The following is a 24075-nucleotide window of genomic DNA, read 5'->3' as shown; positions in this document are numbered from 1 at the left end:
CTAGCGTGCTGGAGCGCTCCAAGTCCCCCACCGCATGGACAATGCCGCTGTTTGCGGTCCTCCTCTGATCCCCACCCTCCTGTCCTAACCCTCGGCGGAGCCCCACCACTGGTGTGGTGGGTCCTCTCTCTCTCCTACCTTCCCCCTTGGCTTTCTTCCCCCTCGGGTCGGAACACGCTGCATTGCGCTGAGCGGCGTGGCAGGCAGAGATCCGGACCTCCTGTGTGTCTGTGGAGATTTCTGTGTGAGAGCGGAGGGATGCCGGGGATGTCGGCTTTTCGGTAGTACTGGCTGTGCAGAGCAAGGTTAATCTTCTGGGAAGGCTTACGAGTGCTCCGGACGCCATCTACTGGACAAAGTAAGGTACTGCTCTCAAAAGACATTGAAAGGTATTGTGGAAAAAAAAAAAAGAGGATCCCAAGAAGGTCAGTAAAAAAAAAAAAAAAAAAAAAACCTAGAACTTAAATCTACAGGAGAATGCTGAATGTCGGGCAGAATTAAAATATACAGATAAACCAGACTGCAAGTAACCACGGGGTAAGTGGTCATATAATGGTCATATAATATAAAGCATTAAAATATTCTGCACTATATTCTCTGTTAAGTAACGGGACGGACTGGAAAATCCGCGAAGATAAAAAGTTAATATACTAGGAAAATACAGTTTCCCTTTTTTTTTTTTTTTTTGGTGTAATTGTATGGGCAAGTAAGCAACTAATTACACAACACAACAGTGATCCATCTTAATAAAATAAAATAAAAGGGGACAGATCTTTATATCACGTGAATGCTCTAGATGTAAAAAACAGAGTGAAAAAACGAGTATGCTGAGAATGGAATAAGGGGGTATTAGCGCCATCTCGACGGTAGCACGTAAACACTGCGACAGAAAAAAAATCTTAAAATCACATCTGAGTAGCCGTGGGTGAGCACATATAACAAGAGTAATAAAGGTGCTCAAATATCGCGGTGCCAGATGAAGGGAAAAACAGTAAAAGCAGGGGCTGTTTCGAAATCACCACGCCGGAGCTTGATTACCAGTCCCGGTGCAATGAATAAGTACATTACACAGACAGTAGCTACAGATAAGCAGCACGTTGAAAAACCTCAACACAACAAACCCCAACAGGCGGAAAGCAGTGATAAAAAGGAGAGAGAAAAGAGCAAAAAAGAGAAAAGGAAACATCAAACTCAAAATATCTCCATACATGACTCAGAAACATTACTTGATGTACCATCAGAAGAAGGAATAGACCCAATAACTGAACTAGATCGAGATGTAGAACCCTTAATAATTCAACAGGTACAACAAGATAACCGCCAAGTATTGCCCACTAAAAATGAGATAATATCTATGTTTGCAGCCCTGGAAAATACTATGAAATCCGAAATGGAAAGATTACATAAGAATCTTGGACACATACTAGAAAGAGTAGAAGAAGTAGAGAAAAAAGTGGAAAGAGATACGAATATAATAAAAAACCAGGAAGTAGAAATACAAAGTTTAAAAAAAGCACAACAAGAGCAAGCATATAAGATCGAAAATCAAGAAAATAGAGACAGAAGAAAAAAACCTAAGAATCCGAGGAGTTCCAGACGCACAACAACGAGAGGATCTGAATGATATAATCAAGAAGATTTGTAACCCCTTAGTGAATAAAGAGATAACTAACGTAATAAATGTAGAAAGAGTGCACAGAGTAAGGAAACCCAAAGGTCTCCCACAAGAAATGCCACGGGACATTATAGTGCGATTCCAAAACGAAGAGGAAAAATATCAAATATGGAGGAACATAAGAGCAAAAACACCATTAAGATATGAAGGGAACGACATTCAGATATTCCAAGATTTTGCACAGGAAACCTTGAGGAGGAGAAGAGCCTTAAAACCGTTATTGACAGTTCTGTTTGAGAATGAAGTGCAATATAACTGGGGTTTCCCTGCAAGTTTAATAGGAAAAAAAAATGGCCGCACAGCAAGATTAAGATTTCTTGAAGAAACTGCAGAATTTTGTAGAAAACTGGGGCTCCCGGTCCCAGGGGGGTGGAGGGGGGAGGAGATGGGGGGGAGATGGGAAACAACCCCGCCCCTCTCTGCCGGGAGGTGGAGGGGGGGGAGGGAGAGGTCGATAGAGATGTAAATTATTGAGAAGGTGGAGTTCTAGTTTTTTGGATCGCCTCTCCCTGCTCGCATTCGCCTTGCCCCTCCCCTTTCCCCCTTGGCTTTGCTGGGGGGGAGGGGGGTGGGGCGGGTTGGGTGGAATTGGGGGGGTGGGGGGGAGGGTGCGGTGGGGGTTGGGGTGCCCCTGGTATGCGGGATAATCACCTTGTCAATGAAAGGCGAGTTGGGTGACGACACCGTTAAACAGAATTCCACCCTAGGGCCAAGGGACAAATGGAACGAGGGAGTTCCAGATAAAAGGTCCCGGACCAGTGGGTCAATTTTACATCTGAAGAGGGGTCAGGGAGGGGGGAAGGACGGGAGGGTAAATGGGAGGGTAAAGGGGGAATGGGAGGTGGGTAGAGGGAGGGGGGGGAGGGTTAAATCTGTTGACAAGAAACCATTGCCACTACTAAAAAAGGATCGAAAAAATGTTAAACACGTATAATGCCGGAAATCAAAATAGTAACATACAACGTCAGAGGAATGAATTCTCCAAAAAAAAGGTACAATATACTAAGGGAGCTGGAGGGTTATTCAGCAGACATCGTGTTTTTACAAGAAACGCATTTGGCTCTAGACTTAAGTATTAGATTAAACACACAGAATTTTCCAACGTGGTATTATGCAGACACCCCAATCAGGGGCTCTAGGGGAGTGGCAATTGGGATCTCTAAAAAAGTCAATTGGAAAGTAGAAGAAATAAAAACGGATCCACAGGGGAGGTACTTATTTGTAAAAGGACTAATAGAAAGAGTTAGATACACATTAGTAAATATATACTGTCCCAATAAAGGCCCAAAGAAATATTTAAACAAAATGCTGAATACTTTAGAAACATGCAAACAGGGCCATATAATCTTGGGAGGGGATCTAAACTTCGCCATGGATCCGTATATAGATAGCACTTCACTGGGCATGGTACACGAAATCAAACAACATAGAACCTTGAAAAAGAAGATGCTGCAGCATCAATTAATGGACACCTGGCGCATACTTAATTTAAGGAAAAAGGATTACACATACTATTCCACAGTACACGATATGTATGTTAGATTGGACTATATATTTGTAGACCATGAACTACTAGAAAATATATTGGAAGTTAAAATAGGATCTATAACCCTCTCGGATCACGCACCTGTAATAATAAAATTAAAAGATCTAGGAAGAGAATATAGTAAAGGGTTATGGAGACTAAATGAGTCCCTTCTGGAGGATGTGGAAACAGAAAACACTATTAAATATGAAATTGAACAATATTTTCTAACCAATGACTCAGAGGAGATCCCAAGGGCTACACTCTGGGAGGCCCACAAAGCCCTAATCAGGGGGAAATTAATATCCATAGGATCCTGGGTAAAAAAAGAGAGTGAAAAGAAGCTAAACGATTTAAAAAAAGAACTTCATTTATTAGAACAAAAACATAAGGGTCAACTCGATAAAAACACATATAAAGAAATAATACATAAACGTATGCAACTAAACAATAGATTGGAGCAAGAAGTAAGAAAGACCTATAAACACGTAGCTAAAGAAAGATACATGTGGGGTAATAAACTGGGGAAACAACTGGCTAGAATAGTAAGGGATAAAAAAGCTATTAATTATATAGAAAAAATCAAAAACGCGAATGGTGAAATAAAATACAGAACATCAGAAATAGCAAACGCGTTTAAAACATATTATAGCGCCCTATACTCAATCAGGAACAAGGAGACTGAAAGTCAGAAGGAGACCAGGAAAATTAAAATACAAGAATACCTGAGGGAAGTTGATCTACCAAAGATAACCCCCGAAATGTCTAATAGCCTAGAGGCTCCAATCACTCCAGAGGAAATTGAGTATGCAATAAAGGACATGCCCAACGGGAAAAGCCCAGGACCAGATGGTTTCACCATCAGGTATTATAAAAAATTCAAACAGCTGTTGGTCCCACAGTTATGTAAACTCTGGAACAAACTGGATGAGCTCCCGAGGAAAGAATCACTCCTAGCTAATATCATACTAATTCCAAAACTGGGTAAAGATCCCTCGAGTTGCTCTAATTACCGTCCAATAGCACTTTTGAATACGGATATTAAATTGTATGCAAAAGTGTTGGCAACGAGGATAAAAAACCTACTCCCAGAATTGATCAACGAAGATCAAGCAGGATTTGTACCAGGGAGGGAGGGCCGCGATAACAGTTTGCGAACGCTGTTATTAATGGGGAATGATAAGGAAACCAATCCTCCAATGATTTTGGTCTCGATCGACGCAGAAAAAGCTTTTGACCGAGTCGATTGGAGCTTTATAATGGAAACATTACAGTCAATGGGACTTGGCCCAAAAATGCTAAAATGGGTAAACAATCTATATACTTATCCATCAGCCAGAGTGGGGGTAAATGGGAGTATGTCGTCCGCGTTCGATATGCAGAATGGTACAAGACAGGGGTGTCCCCTTTCGCCATTGCTATACGTGTTAGCTCTGGAACCCTTATTAGCAAAAATTCGTAACAACCCAGACATAGAAGGTATAAGAATGGGGGGGGAAGAACATAAAGTGGCGGCATACGCGGACGACATACTCCTATACTTGATCAACCCCCAAACATCTCTATTAGGTATGACGAAGGAGATCAGAGACTACGGGGCCCTTTCTAATTTTAAAATAAACCCAATTAAAACAGTTATCCTGAATATCGGATTAGATCTGCATGAGGAAGAAAAGATACGGCATAAATTCCCTTTCACATGGGAAAGAAATAACATATTTAGGGATCAAAATAACAAAAACAATCCGGGGGTTATATCAAGCTAATTATGTCCCGTTGATAAACGAAGTCAAAGCGGAATTAATGAAGTTAAATAAAGGAAAAATATCTTGGATGGGAAGAATCAATGTGCTGAAGATGGTGGTATTACCAAAAATTATATACAAAATGCAAATGCTTCCGATAAATATTCCTATAGGTTTTTTTTAATTTATTAAGAACATTATTTTCAAAATTTATTTGGCAAAATAAAAAACCCAGGATAAAATTTAATTTATTAACTAGGAAAAAAAATAGGGGAGGAATGGCACTACCTGACATTCACAGATATTATTTAGCAATTATTTTTACGAGATTGGTTGAATGGACAAATCAAAACACGAAAAAGAAATGGGCAAAAATGGAGGAGATATTGACCGGGTCACAATTAAAAAAAAACATATGGATTCCACCAAAATTTAGAGCAATTAGTAGTAGGACGCACGAAATCACTTTAACGGCACTAAAAAAATGGGACACAACACAGCGTAAAAACAAATGGCAATATAATTCACCATTAATCCCTCTGGAGGGAACGAGTTTTTTTACACCAGGGCACGACACATCACTAGGGAATCGAATGAGGGACTTACAATTAAAAGACATTATAAGGGAGGGGAAGATAATGTCAAAACAAGATTTAATGACGAAGCACAATTGGCAAATATTGAAGGACTGGGAATACCTCCAGATTCAGCACTTCGTTAATTCCATCCCAAAACCAATAAGAAATGAAAAAAGGTTAACAGCAATGGAAAAATTATGTACAAAGAAAAGAGCAGTTAAACATTGTGTCTCACAGCTATACGACTGTTTATCGGAAATAGAAGGCCAAGGACATATCCCATTGATAGCTAAATGGGAGAGGGACTTGGGTTATGAAGTTGATGAGACCCAAATGATTAACTCAGTATATCATTCTGTATTTGATATAAGATCAATGGAAGTAAATTATAAATGCCTAATGAGATGGCATTTAATACCAGATAAATTACATAGAATGGAACCATCCAACAAGTTATGCTGGAGAAAATGTGGGAAACAGGGAACGATATTCCACTTCTGGTGGGAATGCCCAGTAATAAACCAATATTGGAGTAAAATTACAGAATATATAGAGAAAATAACAGGGCAAAAAATACCTTTAACCCCAGGGGAATGTTTGTTTTTAGGGGTAGATGTAAAAACGAGTAAGCATTTCAAAAGAAGTATACAAAACTCATTAACACCCGTTTTACTCAATGCCGCAAAAGCTTTAATACCAAAAAATTGGTTACAGGTGAAACAACCCCTGATCAGAGATTGGATCCAAAGAATAGAATATATCAATAATATGGAATACCTAAGAAAAATGGAGGAAAATAAAATGATAAAATACCGCAGAACGTGGTAAAAGTGGAGAATATTTAAAAAGACGAAGCATTATTCCCAAGCATTAATGGAATAAAGAGTAGTGGGTAAGGGGAAGGTCAACAGATGGGGAGAAGAGGGAAGGGTGGGTGTGGAAAAATCTAACAAAATAAGGAGTTAAATAAAGAGATAAGGTAGTAGAATAAGTTGGCAATGATAACCAAGTAGATGTCAATTTTAGTGTTGGTTTTTCTTTTCTTTCTTTTTCCCCTTTTTCTCTATATATGTACGGCTTCTTTTTTTTAATGAAAAATATTAAACTGAATTAACCAGTTGCCGACCGCCGCACGACGATGTACGTCGATAGCATGGCACGGGCAGGCATATTGGCGTACATGTACGTCCCTTGCCTCCCGCGGGTCGGGGGCCCGATCGGGCCCCCGCCCGGTGCCTGCGGCGGTCGGTATTCGTGCGGGAGCGATCCCGGACGAGGGGACGGCCATTCGTTCATGGCCACCCCCTCGCGATCGCTCCCGACGAATAGGAATCCCCCGTGACATCACTTCCTCTCCTGTAATGTAAACACAGGAGAGGAAGTGATGTATTCTCTCCTCCGTGTCGGTATTTTTCGTTCCGACACGGAGGAGAGCGGATCGGTGAGTTGCACCAACACTCTACACACACAGTAGAACATGCCAGGCACACTCACACCCCCCCTTTACCCCCCGATCACCCCCCCAATTACCCCTGCCCCCCAGTCACAGTGACACCAATGTCATTTTTTTTTTTTTTTTTTTTTGCATTGGTGTCATTTGTGACTGTAATAACTGTTAGGGCAGTTAGAGTTAGCCCCCTTTAGTTCTAATGTACCCCCCTAACCCCCCCAATAAAGGTTTAACCCCGTGATCACCCCCCGTCGCCAGTGTCACTAAGGCTGGGTTCACATTGCAGCGGTTTATGAGAACGAATGTGATTCGCACCGCACTGCAGTGCAAATCACATCCGATCTCTGTGCGATTCGAGTTCAGCCATTCGCCGCACCCGCCGCACCCGCCACACCCGCCGCACCCACCGCAAATTCGCACGGGACCCTTTTTTTGGCTCGCAGCAGAATCGGATCGCATGGGTGTTCACACCATGCGATCCGAGTTTGCAGATCGCACTGCGATATGCGAACTGATCTGGGGGTGTCAGTAACATTTCACTGACACTCCCAGCAGTTCGCATAGGGCAGTGTGAACTGCCGCCGGGAGGCATGCGATGCGGGAACCCGCCGCGGATTTGCGGCGTTTCCGCATCGCTCCAGTGTGAACCCAGCCTAATAAGCGATCATTTTTCTGATCGCCGTATTAGTGTCACAGGTGACGCTAGTTAGGCAGGTAGGTATTTAGGTTCGCCGCAGCTTTTTATAGCGCCGGGGACCCCCATATACTACCGCATAAAGCCCCCTGATTGCCCCCTAGTTAACCCTTTCACCAGTGATCACCATATAACTGTTACAGGTGACGCTGGTTGGTTAGTTATTTTTTATAGTTTCAGGGCACCCGCCATTTATTACCTAATAAAGGTTTAACCCCCTGATCACCCGGCGGGTGTCATTTGTGACTAATAACTGTTAGGGCAGTTAGGGTTAGCCCCCTTTAGTTCTAAGGTACCCCCCTAACCCCCCCAATAAAGGTTTAACCCCGTGATCACCCCCCGTCGCCAGTGTCACTAAGGCTGGGTTCACATTGCAGCGGTTTATGAGAACGGATGTGATTCGCACCGCACTGCAGTGCAAATCACATCCGATCTCTGTGCGATTCGAGTTCAGCCATTCGCCGCACCCGCCACACCCGCCGCACCCGCCGCAAATTCGCACGGGACCCTTTTTTTGGCCCGCAGCAGAATCGGATCGCATGGGTGTTCACACCATGCGATCCGAGTTTGCAGATCGCACTGCGATATGCGAACTGATCTGGGGGTGTCAGTAACATTTCACTGACACTCCCAGCAGTTCGCATAGGGCAGTGTGAACTGCCGCCGGGAGGCATGCGATGCGGGAACCCGCCGCGCATTCGTGGCGTTCCCGCATCGCTCCAGTGTGAACCCAGCCTAATAAGCGATCGTTTTTCTGATCGCTGTATTAGTGTCACAGGTGACGCTAGTTAGGCAGGTAGGTATTTAGGTTCGCCGCAGCTTTTTATAGCGCCAGGGACCCCCATATACTACCGCATAAAGCCCCCTGATTGCCCCCTAGTTAACCCTTTCACCAGTGATCACCATATAACTGTTACAGGTGACGCTGGTTGGTTAGTTATTTTTTTATAGTTTCAGGGCACCCGCCATTTATTACCTAGTCTCACTAGTGTACCCCTAAATTTAGGGGTGTCTACTTTCCAAAATGGGGTCATTTGGGGGGGGTTTGTGCCATCTTGGCATTTTATGGCCTTCAAAACTGTAACGCCCTTAGAAAGCCTGAAGGCGGTGCTTGGTTTTCGGGGCCCCGTACGCGGCTAGGCTCCCAAAAAGTCCCACATATGTGGTATCCCCGTACTCAGGAGAAGCAGCAGAATTTATTTTGGGGTGTCATTTCACATATGCCCATGGCATGTGTGAGCAATATATCATTTAGTGACAACTTTGTGAAAAAAAAAAAAAAAAAAAAAAGTTTGTAATTTTCCCGCAACTTGTGGCAAAATATAAAATATTCCATGAACTCAACATGCCTCTCAGCAAATAGCTTGGGGTGTCTACTTTCTAAAATGGGGTCATTTGTGGGGGTTTTGTGCCATCTTGGCATTTTATGGCCTTCAAAACTGTAATAGGTAGTGAGAAGTGAACTCAAAAATTTACGCCCTTAGAAAGCCTGAAGGCGGTGCTTGGTTTTCGGGGCCCCGTACGCGGCTAGGCTCCCAAAAAGTCCCACATATGTGGTATCCCCGTACTCAGGAGAAGCAGCAGAATTTATTTTGGGGTGTTATTTCACATACGCCCATAGCATGTGTGAGCAATATATCATTTAGTGACAACTTTGTGTAAAAAAAAAAAAAAAAATTTTTTTTTTGTCATTATTCAATCGCTTGAGGCAAAAAAATAAAATATTCAATGGGCTCAACATGCCTCTTATCAATTTCCTTAGGGGGTCTACTTTCCAAAATGGGGTCATTTGGGGGGGGTTTGTGCCATCTTGGCATTTTATGGCCTTCAAAACTGTAACGCCCTTAGAAAGCCTGAAGGCGGTGCTTGGTTTTCGGGGCCCCGTACGCGGCTAGGCTCCCAAAAAGTCCCACATATGTGGTATCCCCGTACTCAGGAGAAGCAGCAGAATTTATTTTGGGGTGTCATTTCACATATGCCCATGGCATGTGTGAGCAATATATCATTTAGTGACAACTTTGTGAAAAAAAAAAAAAAAAAAAAAAGTTTGTAATTTTCCCGCAACTTGTGGCAAAATATAAAATATTCCATGAACTCAACATGCCTCTCAGCAAATAGCTTGGGGTGTCTACTTTCTAAAATGGGGTCATTTGTGGGGGTTTTGTGCCATCTTGGCATTTTATGGCCTTCAAAACTGTAATAGGTAGTGAGAAGTGAACTCAAAAATTTACGCCCTTAGAAAGCCTGAAGGCGGTGCTTGGTTTTCGGGGCCCCGTACGCGGCTAGGCTCCCAAAAAGTCCCACATATGTGGTATCCCCGTACTCAGGAGAAGCAGCAGAATTTATTTTGGGGTGTTATTTCACATACGCCCATAGCATGTGTGAGCAATATATCATTTAGTGACAACTTTGTGTAAAAAAAAAAAAAAAAATTTTTTTTTTGTCATTATTCAATCGCTTGAGGCAAAAAAATAAAATATTCAATGGGCTCAACATGCCTCTTATCAATTTCCTTAGGGGGTCTACTTTCCAAAATGGGGTCATTTGGGGGGGTTTTGTACTGCCCTGCCATTTTAGCACCTCAAGAAATGAGATAGGCAGTCGTAAACTAAAAGCTGCGTAAATTGCAGAAAACGTACCTTAGTTTGTAGATGTGACAACTTTTGCGCAAACCAATAAATATACAATTATTGACTTTTTTTTTACCAAAGACATGTGGCTGAATACATTTTGGCCTAAATGTATGACTAAAATTGAGTTTATTGGATTTTTCTAATAACAAAAAGTAGAAAATATCATTTTTTTTCAAAATTTGCGGTCTTTTTACGTTTATATCGCAAAAAATAAAAATCGCAGAGGCAATCAAATACCATCAAAAGAAAGCTCTATTTGTGGGAAGAAAAGGACGCAAATTTTGTTTGGGTACAACATTGCATGACCGCGCAATTACCAGTTAAAGCAGCGCAGTGCCAAAGTGTAAAAAGACCTCTGGTCATTTACCAGCAAAATGGTCCGGTCTGAAAGTGGTTAAGCTTATAAAAGGAAAAAAATAAAATAAAAAATAAAAAATAAAAGAGATTGAGAAAAGAAAACGAAACTTTTGCCACAATGATGTTAAGTACACAGGATAAGATTCAGACAGTCAATCTGATTAGAATCCATAAATAACAAATCTTACTGAGTGGTAACAAAAAAAAAAAAAAGAGGTGCTTCAGCAGAGATTTACAATATTTCCTGCTAGACATGGGAGTCAAGTTGAGAAATATTGCTGCAGGGTTATCCTGGAGGTCAATGTTAGTAAGATTGTAGATGATCCGGAGAACTTGTCTCCAGAACATGGTCAGGGTCGGGCACTCCCAGAAGATGTGTAGTAATGTTCCATTTTGCGTGCCACACCTCCAACACATCGGGCTGTGTGAAAGATGGCAGCTAACACTGTGGGAGTTCTGTACCAGCGAGTCAAAATTTTGTACGTGATTTCTTGGTATATGCTGTATAAGGAAGACTTATGAGCAAAAAGGAGTATCCGATTCTTTTGGTCCTCTGTAAACTGGATATTGAGGTCTCTTTCCCATTTTTTAAGGAATGAGGGGTCCACCTGTGATGTATGTTCCAGTAGGATGCTATATGAACAGGAGAGGGACCTGCGTAGCGGTCCTTTCCCTATGCAGAGCTCCTCAAACGGGGTCAAAGATCTACTTAAGTTGTCAATCCTTGGTAGGGATTTGAGGAAATGGGAAAGTTGGGGCAGTCTCCATCTGCCCATCGCGGAAGCCTCCAGTTCCGTATATACTTCAAAGAGATCTCCCCATTCTCCCGCTCCCATGAAAATAGAGGCTCGCACCAGGTCCTGATCCCAATGGATTTGAAAGGACCTATCTGAGGTGCCTGGCAGAAAGTGTGGGTGTCCTATTATGGGGAAGCTGGGTACCCTCGCCAGTTTAAAGTACCTGCTCAGTTCCTGCAGAGTGGGCTCAATGAGAGGATGCGCCTGAGTCAAACCAGTGAGGCCGGTCCCACTCCAGGGCAATCCCTCAATGGGGAATGGGACTGATTCACGCTCTAGCCGCACCCACAATTTACTAGGCAGGTGTCTGCACCAGTCCACTGTCCTATTCATATGGACAGCCGTGTAATACAATGCCAGATCAGGAAGTCCAACCCCACCTCTGTGTTTTGGTCTCTGTAGTAAGGTCCGGCCGAGTCTCGTGGCCTATTCTGACAAATGTATCTAACAAATGTGGAGTGCAATGCTCTGAAGAAAGTCTGGGGAATCTTGATGGGCAGGGCCTGTAAGAGGTACAGTAATCTCCTCATTACGTTCATCTTTAGAACGTTACACCTACCAAACCATGAGCCCACCAAATTCTTCCATCTCTCTAGGTCTAAAGCGAAGGTTTTTAAGAGGGGTTGGAAGTTTAGTTGATAAATAAGATGTGGGTTCAAGGGGATCTTAGTGCCTAAATATTGGATGGCTTGAGGTGCCCAGCGGAAAGGAAAATTACTGCCTATACGGGCTTGTGTGCTGGGGGGGAGGGAAACATTGAGCGCCTCCGACTTTTGCAGATTGATTTTGAAGTCCGACAGATCTCCATACCGTCGTATTTCAGACAGAAGGACCGGTAGGGAAGTGTGCAGCTCTGAGACGTAAAACAACAGATCCCTCTGCATAGGCAGCGACCCTATGATGATATGAATTTTTTTCTAGCCCTTTAACGCTGGGGAGAGCCTGATGTGTTGAAGCAGGGGTTCTAATGAGAGTATGAATAGCAGGGGGGACATCGGGCAGCCCTGCCTGGTGCCGTTGCTAATTCTGAAACGATTAGCGGTAACCCCATTCACCCTAACTGCCGCTGTAGGGGACAAATAGAGGGCCTTTATCCACGATAACATGGAGGCCAGCATACCAAGGTGCCACAGGGTGGCCAACAAGAAAGTCCAGCTCACCCTGTCAAACGCCTTTTCGGCATCTACAGATAAGAGCATAATCGGGATTTTAAGATGTCTGGCCCTAGCTATTACATCAATGGTCCTCGTAGTGCTGTCTCTCGCCTCTCTATTGCGAATAAAGCCCACTTGGTCCATAGGTACCATGCGTTGAAGCATAGGCCCTAGCCTCTCTGCCAGAATTTTCGTAAATAGTTTGAGGTCACAATTAAGTAGTGAGGTAGGCCTATAACTAGAACAAAGAAGCGGGTCCTTCTCTGGTTTGGGTATGACAGAAATTCTGGCCTGAAGGAGGTCTGGGGGAACGGACTGGCCTTCAAAAGTTGCGTTAAGGGCTGTAGTGAAGTGTGCAGCTAGCTGGGTTTGGAATGCTTTATAATAGGGGACTGTAAACCCATCCGGGCCAGGGCTTTGCCCTTGGGCAAACTCGCCAGGGCTGATGCAAGCTCCTCTGGAGAGATAGGTTGTGAGAGTGACTCTACTAAGAGAGGGTACATTCGCTGCTGCGAGGTAGGACACAATAGCTTCCAATCGGTCTTGAAGACCGTCTCCCGATGATTGAGGGTGCAAGTTGTAGAGGGTTTTGTAAAAGGCACGTAAGTTCTCCGCTATGTCTGCTGAGTCGTGGAGTTTAGTGCCCATGGCAGAGGATATGGCCGGGACATGAGAGGCGCTACGTTGAGCCCGTATAGCGTTTGCTAGAGATCTGCTGCATTTGTTCCCATGTTCGTAGAATGATCTATGAGCCCATAAAAGCTTGTTTTTAGATTGAAAAAGGGAATGCTCTCTAATTTGTTCTCGGAGGCCTACTACTTCTGCCTCTAGGGCGCTGTTTGGTTGAGACTTATGGTGTTTCTCGCATGCGTGTTATTTGGAGATCAGGTCAGAGAGGGTTTTTGCTCTAGCTGCCTTGAGTCTGTGTCCATGCTTAATAAGCATTCCCCTAATATAACACTTATGTGCAGCCCACACCGTTAGGGGGTTTGGGAACCGAATCTTTATTGTTCTCAAAGAAATGCTCTATTTACCGGGATATGTCTGAGTGAACCTCCAGGTCCTTCAGGAGGGACTCATTTAGCCTCCAGGTGTTTGGGTTGAATGCTTCTTGATGCAAGCCCAACACCATGGAGATCGGAGCATGATCTGACAGGGCTATATGTCCAATCTGGGCGTTCGTGACCAATGGGATCGTGCTGTGGGAGACCAAAAACAAGTCTATCCTCGAATATGAGCCATGCACCGCAGAGAAGAACGTGTAGTCCCTCTCTTGTGGATGGAGAGTGCGCTATATGTCTATCAAGCGGTAGGAGTGGAATAGCTCTAACTTGGTTACACACTCTCACGGACAGGGCGGAAGTACCCGTCAAGGAGTCTTTGCAAGGGTCAATGGTGAGGTTGAAGTCGCCTCCTATGACCAAGGTTCCCTCCGTGAAGGAGGCCAGGGCATTTAGGCAAGCATCATAGAGCCGGAAGCTGGTCCACGTTCGGCAGGTACAGGTTCGCGAGGGTAAAGGTCTGCGAGTAAAGCGTGCCTTTAAGAAATAGGTATCTGCCTTCTCCATCTGTCTGGAGATCTATCAGCCGCCACGGTACTCTTTTGGTGAGGAGGATACACGTGCCCTTCGATTTGGAGGTGGGAGAGGTGCTGTGGTATGCTACTGGGAAGTGTTTACTGTAGAGTTTTGGTATCTGGTCTGCCCGTAAGTGGGTCTCTTGTAGGAAGACTACATGAGGTCTTTGCCTCCATAGATCCGCTAGACAACTGGATCGTTTTTCAGGGACATTCAACCCATTCACGTTCCAGGAGACAAATTTTAGAGACATAGTGGTGTTTTGACCCCAGTAATTAAAATTTTTGATGCAATGCCTTTCAGCAGGGCTCATTCCTGCACTCCAACTAGAGTATCTGGGAGAGGTTGCAGTGTCGTGGCACCAGCACCAGTGCCTAAGGCCCAATTTTTCAGCCCCTGTTTAACAGGGGCATGTAATTACAATTTTTGATGCAATGCTTTGCAGCAGGGCTCATTCCTGAACTTCAACTAGAGTATCTGGGAGAGGTTGTAGTGTCATGGCACCAGCACCAGTGCCTAAGGCCCAATTTTTCAGCCTCTGTTTAACAGGGGCATGTAATTACAATTCTTGATACAATATTTCACAGCAGGGCCCATTCCTGCGCTCCACCGAGAGTACCTGTGAGGACTTATAATGTTGTGGCACCAGCACCACCACAACCACCAAAGGCCTACTTTTTCTACCACTGTTCGACAATGTCATGTTATTACAATTCTTGATATAATCATTCACAGCAGGGCGCTCCAGCGCCCACCAAGAGTCACTTTGGGGGCTTACAGTGTTGTGGCAACACCATACCTTAGGCCCACATTTCTGCAGAGCATATAGGGCAGGCTCCTACATTCAAACATCCAACTTACAAACGTCTCCTACTTGCAAACTGAAGGAGACAACAGGAAGTGAGATGAAAAAAGACAAACGGCCCAAAAAATTAAACAGGGGTGATAACCCTTTCCTATGTTTTCAAAAAAGCTTAAAAATAGATTTTTTGACTGGAGCTACACTTTAAAAATGTACCAGTTCAAAATTACAAACAGATTCTACTTAACACAACAAGCCTACACAGTCCCTGTCTTGTTTGCACCTCCTGTATACTGCTGTTCTGAGTATATAGGGCCTGGGGGCCCCATGCCTTTGCTTTTTTAATTTGGGTACGGGGATCCCCTTAATATCTGTACAAGACCCAAAGGAGCTGGTAATGGGCAGGGGGGGCTACCCATGCTATTTTTTTCTCAATGATTTTTATCCGTATTGACGGAACCAGACATTACATTAAAACCGCAAGCAGTTTTAAATGACTTTTTTTCCGTTAAATGTAATTTTGTGCAGGGACTGTTCTAAACACGGGAAACACGTTCCACTTCACAGGCATACTATAGACACCCCCACCCGGCACAATATTTAAAGGAATATTTCACTTTGATTGACATTAAAATCAGTGCTCCCGAAAAAACATCAGTTTTTTAAAAAAAATTGCCATTGATCGATGTCCCCTGGGGCGGGAGCGGGGTCCCTAAATCCTTTTTAGGACAATATCTTGCACATTAGCCATTAACATTAGCACATTTTATTTCAAACTTTCGAGTCCCATAGACTTCAATGGGGTTCTAAAGTTCATACGAATTTTCGGTCCGTTCGAAAGTTCTAGTGCGAACAGAACCGGGGGGTGTTCGGCTCATCCCTACTGTACACCGACTGCAATTTATTATATATTATACATCACCTGCACTGTATTATATACTGTACACCGACTGCACTGTATTATATACTGTACACTGACTGCAATGTATTATATATTGTACACCAACCGCACTGTATTATATATTCTACAGTGCCTGCACTGAATTATATATTCGACACTGCCTGCATACTCCACTAATCCAGTAACCTAATCTCTCTCCAGTCTCCATATTAACACAATAAATACGGCCGCCATGTAAGCAGCCTGCAATTAAAAATGCAGAGGTGATCAAATCCCACCAAATTAAAGCTCTATTTGTGGGAAAAAAATTATATAAATTGTATTCATGTACAGTGTTACATGACCACTAAGAGTCAAAAACTGGCCTGCTCAGGAGGGGGGTAAATCTTTTGGAGATCAATTGGTTAAATAAACCAAAAAAAAAAAAAAAAATGAATAACACATGTATAAAAATTCTCTAGGATGACTATAAACTGGTAATGTTCCTGAGCCAACCTTAGGCCCCTTTCACACATGCTGATGGTATGTCCGTATTTCATCCATCCGTTTGCGGATGAAATACGGACATCCATTCATCCCTATGGGATAGCGGGTGTCTGCGGATGAGCATCCGCAGACACCCGATTTCGTCCGCCTCCGCAACAGTCCGATTCTGCAGACGGAGGAAAATCCTATTTTTCTATCCGTCTGCAGAACGGATCGGACGAACACGGACACACGGTCCGTGCTCGTCCGATCCCCATAGAGGAGAGCGGAGAGCTGACAGGGCGGTCCCCGCACAGTGTGCGGAGACCGCCCTGTCCGCAGCAAGCTCAGCGGGGACAACGGAGCGATCCCCGCTGAGCGAGCGGATCTTCACGGCGAGGATCATTACTGATCCGCCCCGTGTGAAAGAGGCCTAAAACATTTTTATTAGCATGTTCTGTGTCTTATATTGGATTGCAGGCAGAGGTTGCATCAGAAATAAATATAAGGGTGACACCTCCAAGGTGTGTAAACTAAGATAGTGGATAACAGATAACAGATGCTGCCTGTAGGCTCTTGTTACATAGTTGGTAAAGTTAAATAAAGGCACCGGTCCATTCGATTCAACCTGTGAGGTTGTGTATGTGTTTAACCAGATGCTGCCATTATTAAGCCAAGGGAAAGGCTAGGTGGTGGTGGGAGATGGAAGGTGGACTTTTCATCTCACACATGGCTGGGCAGGCAGTTGAAAGATAATGACGTCCTCCGTGACACATTTTTCTGATGAAAAATACCTGAAAAAATAAACTTATTTTTTTTTAAGACAATTTGAAAAAACATATACTCCTCTAGGGAGAGGACTTTAACATGGGCAGGTGGTCATAAAGGTATACAAAATTATATCAAAAATACAAAACATAGTTTAATAATAATAATAATTAAAACAGTGTAAGATACCATATACATTGGAAATGTTTACAGACATAAAGTAACAAGTACATGAAAAATATACATATCCTGTTGTATCGTCTATTTCCTTGATCCAACTGTAAGAAAACACCCCACAATTGTTCCTAATTTTCTATTCTTATTTGTCTGGGTATGTTTGTTCTGACTTAGATACCTAATTTTGTGTCATTTTGTTTGCAGATTTCCTGTTTTCTATTTAATGCAATTTGTCTATACCCCTGATGAAGAGAGTATATATTTACATTCTCGAAACGCGTTGGTTTTTTTGCCCTTCGTCCACTGTGGGGTGTTTTCTTACAGTTGGATCAAGGAAATAGACGATACAACAGGATATGTATATTTTTCATGTACTTGTTACTTTATGTCTGTAAACATTTCCAATGTATATGGTATCTTACACTGTTTTAATTATTATTATTATTAAACTATGTTTTGTATTTTTGATATAATTTTGTATGCCTTTATGACCACCTGCCCATGTTAAAGTCCTCTCCCTAGAGGAGTATATGTTTTTTCAAATTGTCTTGCTTATTAGGATGGGGTTTTGGTAGGCTTTTTTAGACTTGCGGTCTGGGGCATCTTGTTCAATTCTTAATTTTTTTTTTTTAAATACAAAAAAATTCCTATGCACCACTAATACACTGTACTGCAGTTAAATCTGCCAGAAGATGGCACTGCAAGCTAGACTATAAAATTACAGCGTCAAGTACAGGAAAACTGGTCGCTGTATGAACTTAAAGCGGAGTTCCACCCAAAAGCGGAACTTCCACTTATCTGATCCCTACCCCCTCCGATGCCACATTTGGCACCTTCCGGTGGGTGTACCTGTTTTTTACAGGTACCCTAACCCCACTTCCGGGAGGCCAGGCAATGGCAAATTACATCAGCAGCTCGGTCCCTTTCCTCCTCTTCTGCCAGGCCAGTGAGAGAGTGCAGCGCGCTTCGCCCATTTGCAGTAGGGACCCGGGCATGAAGGCGAAAGGCTACATTTCCGGGTTCCCTTATCTGCAATGGTGGCGGCAGCATCTGACCAGCCGATTTTAAAGGGGCGGGCTGAACTCTGCTTTAACCACTTGCTGACTGGGACTTTTTCTGACATTTGTTGCAATATCAATCAGTATTTTTTGCTAGACAATTACTTAAAACCCCCAAACAGTATATTTAGCAAAGACCCTATAGAGTAAAATGGTGGTCGTTGAAACTTTTTATACACTTTAGTGAATTAAAAAAAAAACCCACTAAAGTTAGCCCATTTTCTTGATCATACATCATGGGACACAGGAGCTTCATTACATAGTGGGTTATATAGGCACCTCTGGTGATTGGACACTGGTTAACCCCCAATTAAGGAAAATTCCTCCCCTATATAACCCCCCCATATGGGAGGCACCTCAGTTTTTTCGCCAGTGTCCATGGTGGTTGGTCACGTAAAACATGTGCTATGAAGAAAGCTCTGTGCAGGTCCCTGCGGGGGCCTAAGGGCTACAATAACCGGATCCATATCTCGGGCCGATATTTTGACTCCCAAGATGGTATGGTACCCGGGCCTCGTCATCTGAAGAAACAAGGTTTTGCCTGTAAGTCCTCTCCTATTGGAAGACTGGGCTCTGGGAAAACCAGACTTGGTGTACTGTTTACACATGTGGCACGAAAGTTTCTGGCAGAGTCTTTTACAAGGTCCAGGTAAGAGGTTCCTCTGAGAAGGAACCCAAAAAATCCTGAAGGTTGGCACAATTCTGCCCGCCGTGATGGGTGAAGGCTGGAATCTGTCTGTTTTCAGCAATTCCTGCGGCGAGGACAGGTAAGGGAAGTTAATCCTATATAAATTATATATTATGGATTTCTTCATTGAGTAGTTGTATGTCTTACCTGTTTTCCACCACTACAGGGAGTAAGAGCAGCCTGATGCATACTTACATTCCTTTCAGATACACACGCTCAGTGAAGCCTGGTTCTCCCAGATGACTCACGTCTCCACTGCGATCTCTGCCACAATGAAGGTAGCGCAGGGGTCCCACATAGTCTGGGGGTCCCACGCAGCTCCGATGGCTATCCCCTTCCCCCCCCTGGATGGCCGGCGGTCCTCATGCACGTGTGCTGAGCGCGCCCCCGTGCTAATGGGGGGGAGTGTGGTTGCGAGCTGTGCACGCCGGTGTGCACGGCGCTGTACTGCGCAGGTGCCAGGCGGTAGTTTTAAAAGCCCAGAGCGCTAGGGGGCTGTAAGTGGAGACACAGGAGCTGTGGGCAGTAAGCATCCTAAGGGATTGGAACCAGACAAACCTAAGACACCTACTCAGCATCAGGTTGTGCAATTTAAGCATATATATTTATTGTGAGACTTTGAGCACAACAGTGATTGCACTTTGTACTAGTACCTCTTCTTTGTAGCTTAGGACTATGTCTCCTCGTAAGAGGGTCTCAGGGGGAGGTAACAAGGGCACTGGTAAATCACCGCCTAGGTCTAAGGGTTCTAAAAATGCCTGTAGGTTACCATCCCCCCCTGCAAGACTGGAACCAGCCTCACAGGATGAGTCAGTGCCCCTGTCAGGTTTTGCAGCCTCTCCTAATATTTCAGCCCCGGTATTTGTCACTGAGGACTCCCTTAGGGCTACATTGGAGGGTTTTGAAGGGAGCATCATGAATTTTATTTCAGCTTCGCTGAAAGATAGCAGGAAAAGGGGTAGATCCCCTCCCTCTGCTGAGATTCCTCTTTCAGATGACACTTCTGACAATGAGGAGAGATCCCTATCTTGGGGCAGGGATCTTGAGCAGTCGGAGGAATCAGAGGAAGAGGAGAGAGTACCCCCCTCCCAGGAGCTCAGAAAACAGGTGCAATATTATACTGATTTGGTGCGTACCACATTCAGAATGCCTGCTGCTGAGGTCGCTACATCCTGTTTCTTCCCTGGGGGTCAGGAAAATCCCACAGACTGCTATTTGCTACAGTAGGTTTTAAAAATTTTTGATTATATAGTTGATGAATTGAGAGTTAAAAAATGTATCCTAATTGTATTTATCCCAACACAGGGTGAACGTGGTGCCCCTGGTGAAAGTGGTGGTGTTGGCCCTCATGGACCTTTGGGATCCCGTGGCCCATCTGGAACTCCTGGACCTGATGGACAAAAGGTATTTTGGGTGTTGTAATAAAAGAATATAAGGGATATAAAACATATGCTTTGAAAATAAAGCTCATGAGCATTACAGCTGTAGTTTAATCAGCAAATCATTCCCTCACCTTTCCCTTTTTCTGACTTCTTCAGATTTAGGCCAGGAATTTATACTAAACATGTTGTTACTACTTGCCAGCACCCTAACAAGTCTTCCTGCAATTATCCTGATCTGTTACTCCTGGTTATAACTCAGCATACTCTCTAGAATCTGTTTCTGACCTTCACGTAATGACTCGGTCTCTAGCTTGGTCTCTGTTATCCACTTCTGATCTGTTGCCTTTAGTTGTGGGTCATTTTACCTTCACCTGCCTGTCTCTTGCCCTGGTCTTCTAATTGGTCCCCAACAATGCTTCTTGGCCACCTGCCCTTTACTGTGGCTTATTATCAACTGTTCATTTCTGAACTATCTATAAGACAGACAATAAATTGAACAGGTAAATATATGCCATGGGACAGAGTGAGTAGCCAACTGGAAGTGGCTAGAACCCAAAGAACTGTAGTATTCCTAAACTGAGTAGAGGTTATCGTGCAGTTTGCATAAATCTGCATGCAGAGTCACAATAAAAATGCATTGTCCTAAAAAGCTACCAAAGTGACCACAAGCTCCAATTCTATAGGTGCAGATGTCATTTAACCAGTTAAAGTTCTTAGAAGCAACAAAAAAAGGTAATCTCACGCGTTGTCTTCAATAAAGCAACTTTATTTAGTCAACAGGCTGCTCTTACAGCTTGTTTGTTCAATAAAGTTAATTCCTGGGAGCGGACATGGTACATTTATGGATGTTTCTAAATCACAACATTAATTAACATGACTCTACTGCACAGGGGCCAAGAATATGATGGTTTTAAAGTTATTGGTTGAGGAAAGTGGAATGTTGGTAACCATCACTGGATATTAATAATGAAATGACAGACATATTTGGCAAAACAGCTTTGATCGTTCTTTAAAGATTTAACACGTTATGACTTCCTCATACCTAGGGAGAGCCCGGTGTTGCTGGTTTGAATGGAGGCGTTGGACCTTCTGGCCCTGCTGGTATTCCTGGAGAAAGAGGTACTGCTGGAACTCCCGGAACCAAAGGAGAGAAGGTAAAATAAGAGATAAGATACTCAACAAGTACCACCAAGTACATGCAAATTTAAACGTTAACCTTACTTATTACTTTCTCAAACCCATTAAACACACACTCCCGCTCCCAAAACAATTGTCGACACTCTAATTTGTTTGAGAATCAAAATATATATAAAAAACAAAAACCCAGTTAGTTCATTGGATGGGTTTACACACAAATAGAATACACAGAAAAAACATTGCAGTGTCTATTCTTACTCTACAGGGTGATGCTGGCAATTCTGGAGATTATGGCAACCCAGGAAGAGATGGCGCTCGTGTAAGTAAATTTTTTATCATGCCTTTTTAAATGGGAAGAGAAATTCCAAATGAATAGGATAAGGATGTCGTGGTGAATAGGTAGAGGACTGCAAAATGTGGTGGCCTTACTTGATGACTGAATTTACTAGTAAGGGATATGAAAACATGGGAAGGGGAAGAGGTAGTCCATGTGGTCCTATTAGATGGGGAGAAACATGTCCTGTGGGTGTCAATATTTGGCCCCACTGAATTGAAGCCTGGCCAGTGGAAAGAGGCAGCAATATTGAATCTCCACAGGAGTACCTACTACACGGGAAGAGGTGGTCCTATGGGGCAGCTGGATGACTGCTTATTTAATAAGAAAAAGTAGCCTTCATGTATGAGTAGAGAACGCCTTTGTGGATGTAATGAAGTATTCCTATTGGGTGAGAAGCAGTGTGCCTGATAGGTGGGAAAAGGTAGACTCTTTGGCTGGAAAAAAGGTGTACAAGTTGAATGGGAAAAGGTGGTCCTACTGGCTGGAAAAAGATGCATTTGGTAGCTGAGACAATTTGGTCTTATTATCTAGGAAGAGGTGTAATTGGTATATTGGACAATTTAGTCCTTTTGGCTGGGAAGAGGTGTGTCTGGAACATGGGAAGAGACAGCCCTACTTTCTAAAAAGAGACAGATCTACTAGCTAGGAATAGGTGGTTTTGCTGGTTGGGAAAATGTGTGCCTGGTAAATGTGACAATGTGATCCTACAGGCTGGGTAGAGATGTGTCTGGTACTTGGGACAAGGTGGTCCAATTGGCTGGAAAGAGGTGTCTCTGGTAAATAGAACAGGTAGTCCTACTGGTTGGGAAGTGGGGTCCTACTGACTGGGAAGAGGAGTGTCTGACAGATGGACGACTGTTTATATTACTGAAAAAAGACAAGGATGTAGTATCCATGGTGACACTATTTTAATATTTTAATTTGTCTTCTTTAGGGTCCAGCTGGTGCTGCTGGTGCCCCCGGTCCTGCTGGTGGTCCTGGTGATAGAGTAAGTACAATTCTTGGATGCAGCTGAACACTGCAGCCTCTATTTTGTAAACCTTCAGTAAGGACAAGGCAATTACTCTGACCCTGATATCTATTTTGCCTTTTTAGGGTGAATCTGGTCCTGCTGGTCCCTCTGGTGTTGCTGGTCCTCGTGGTGCACCTGTAAGTGAAAAATACAAAATTATATTAATATATGTAACTTAAAAGTAGCAAGTGGAGTCTGCCATTTTGTGAGCAGAATCAGTACTTACCAAGAATGTTACCAATGCTTATCAGAGATGTTGCTAGTTTCTCATTATGATACATTTTGGCTCAGTTTTTAAAAAGGCTTGTTATAGGTGTTTGATACACTTTAAAATATAAATATTTTCCTGTTTTGGCTCTGTGCAGGGTGAACGTGGTGAAGCCGGTCCCGCTGGACCAACTGGCTTTGCTGGTCCTCCTGTAAGTAATTAACTTTTTTTTTAATTGAAATATACACTTCTTTTCATTGTCCTAAGGAAATCATTGTAATCAGCCTTTTTCACTTAACAGGGTGCAGCTGGTCACGCTGGAGCTAAGGGAGATAGAGGAGCCAAAGGTCCCAAAGGAGAAGCTGGTTCCCCTGGTCCTTTGGGTGCTCATGGCAGCGCTGGCCCTGCTGTAAGTTATTAAATCTATAAATACATTTACAATGTTTACCATATGCTTTAATATAGAGGCACCAATAAACTGGTCTAATATTTCATTGTTAAAGATCTGAAAGACTGAAATAGATGGTTTGGCTAAGGATTAGAGTAGGTTGGTGCAAACATCTGTTGGATGTTCCAGAATGGAAAAGAAATAGTAGGACTAGAGTAGACACAGGCATGTTCTGGCCTCAGTGGGTTAGGTGTGATCTAAAATGCAATATATATATATATATATATATATATATATATATATATATATATATATATTTACCTAGCAGTGATAATTACCCAAGAATATTGCTGTACGTTCAGAGTTTTGTGTATATTAGACTGAACCAGAATTATGTATACCATTCGGTGAATGCAGAAGGTAATATGTTATACAAAAGGTACTATAGTAGGATTATTGTTGCTATTTAAAACACAAGCAGTCACAGACAAGTATGCATATTTGACTGGGGGGTACTGGCAACAAATGCACAAAATTTTGCGGTACTTCAGATAAACTGGCATACAA

At 43.2% G+C, this 24075-nt stretch overlaps 1 protein-coding gene across 1 annotated transcript; it reads left to right on the top strand.

The window, feature by feature from the left end:
• Window positions 1-1051: 1051 nt before the first annotated feature.
• Window positions 1052-23556, top strand: LOC143959386 (uncharacterized). The gene is made up of 8 exons (XM_077468024.1): window positions 1052-1303; window positions 20350-20448; window positions 21473-21580; window positions 21829-21882; window positions 22835-22888; window positions 22996-23049; window positions 23278-23331; window positions 23422-23556. The coding sequence occupies exons 1-8, from the start codon at window positions 1052-1054 to the stop codon at window positions 23539-23541; spliced, it is 795 nt and encodes a 264-aa protein (XP_077324150.1). The 3' UTR covers window positions 23542-23556.
• Window positions 23557-24075: the final 519 nt, after the last annotated feature.

Source organism: Lithobates pipiens, unplaced genomic scaffold (genome assembly GCF_037356315.1).
Source record: "Lithobates pipiens isolate NorthernLeopardFrog02 unplaced genomic scaffold, aLitPip1_a1.2 Scaffold_72, whole genome shotgun sequence".
Lineage (NCBI taxonomy): Eukaryota > Metazoa > Chordata > Amphibia > Anura > Ranidae > Lithobates > Lithobates pipiens.
This window is presented reverse-complemented; position numbering and strand designations above follow the sequence as displayed.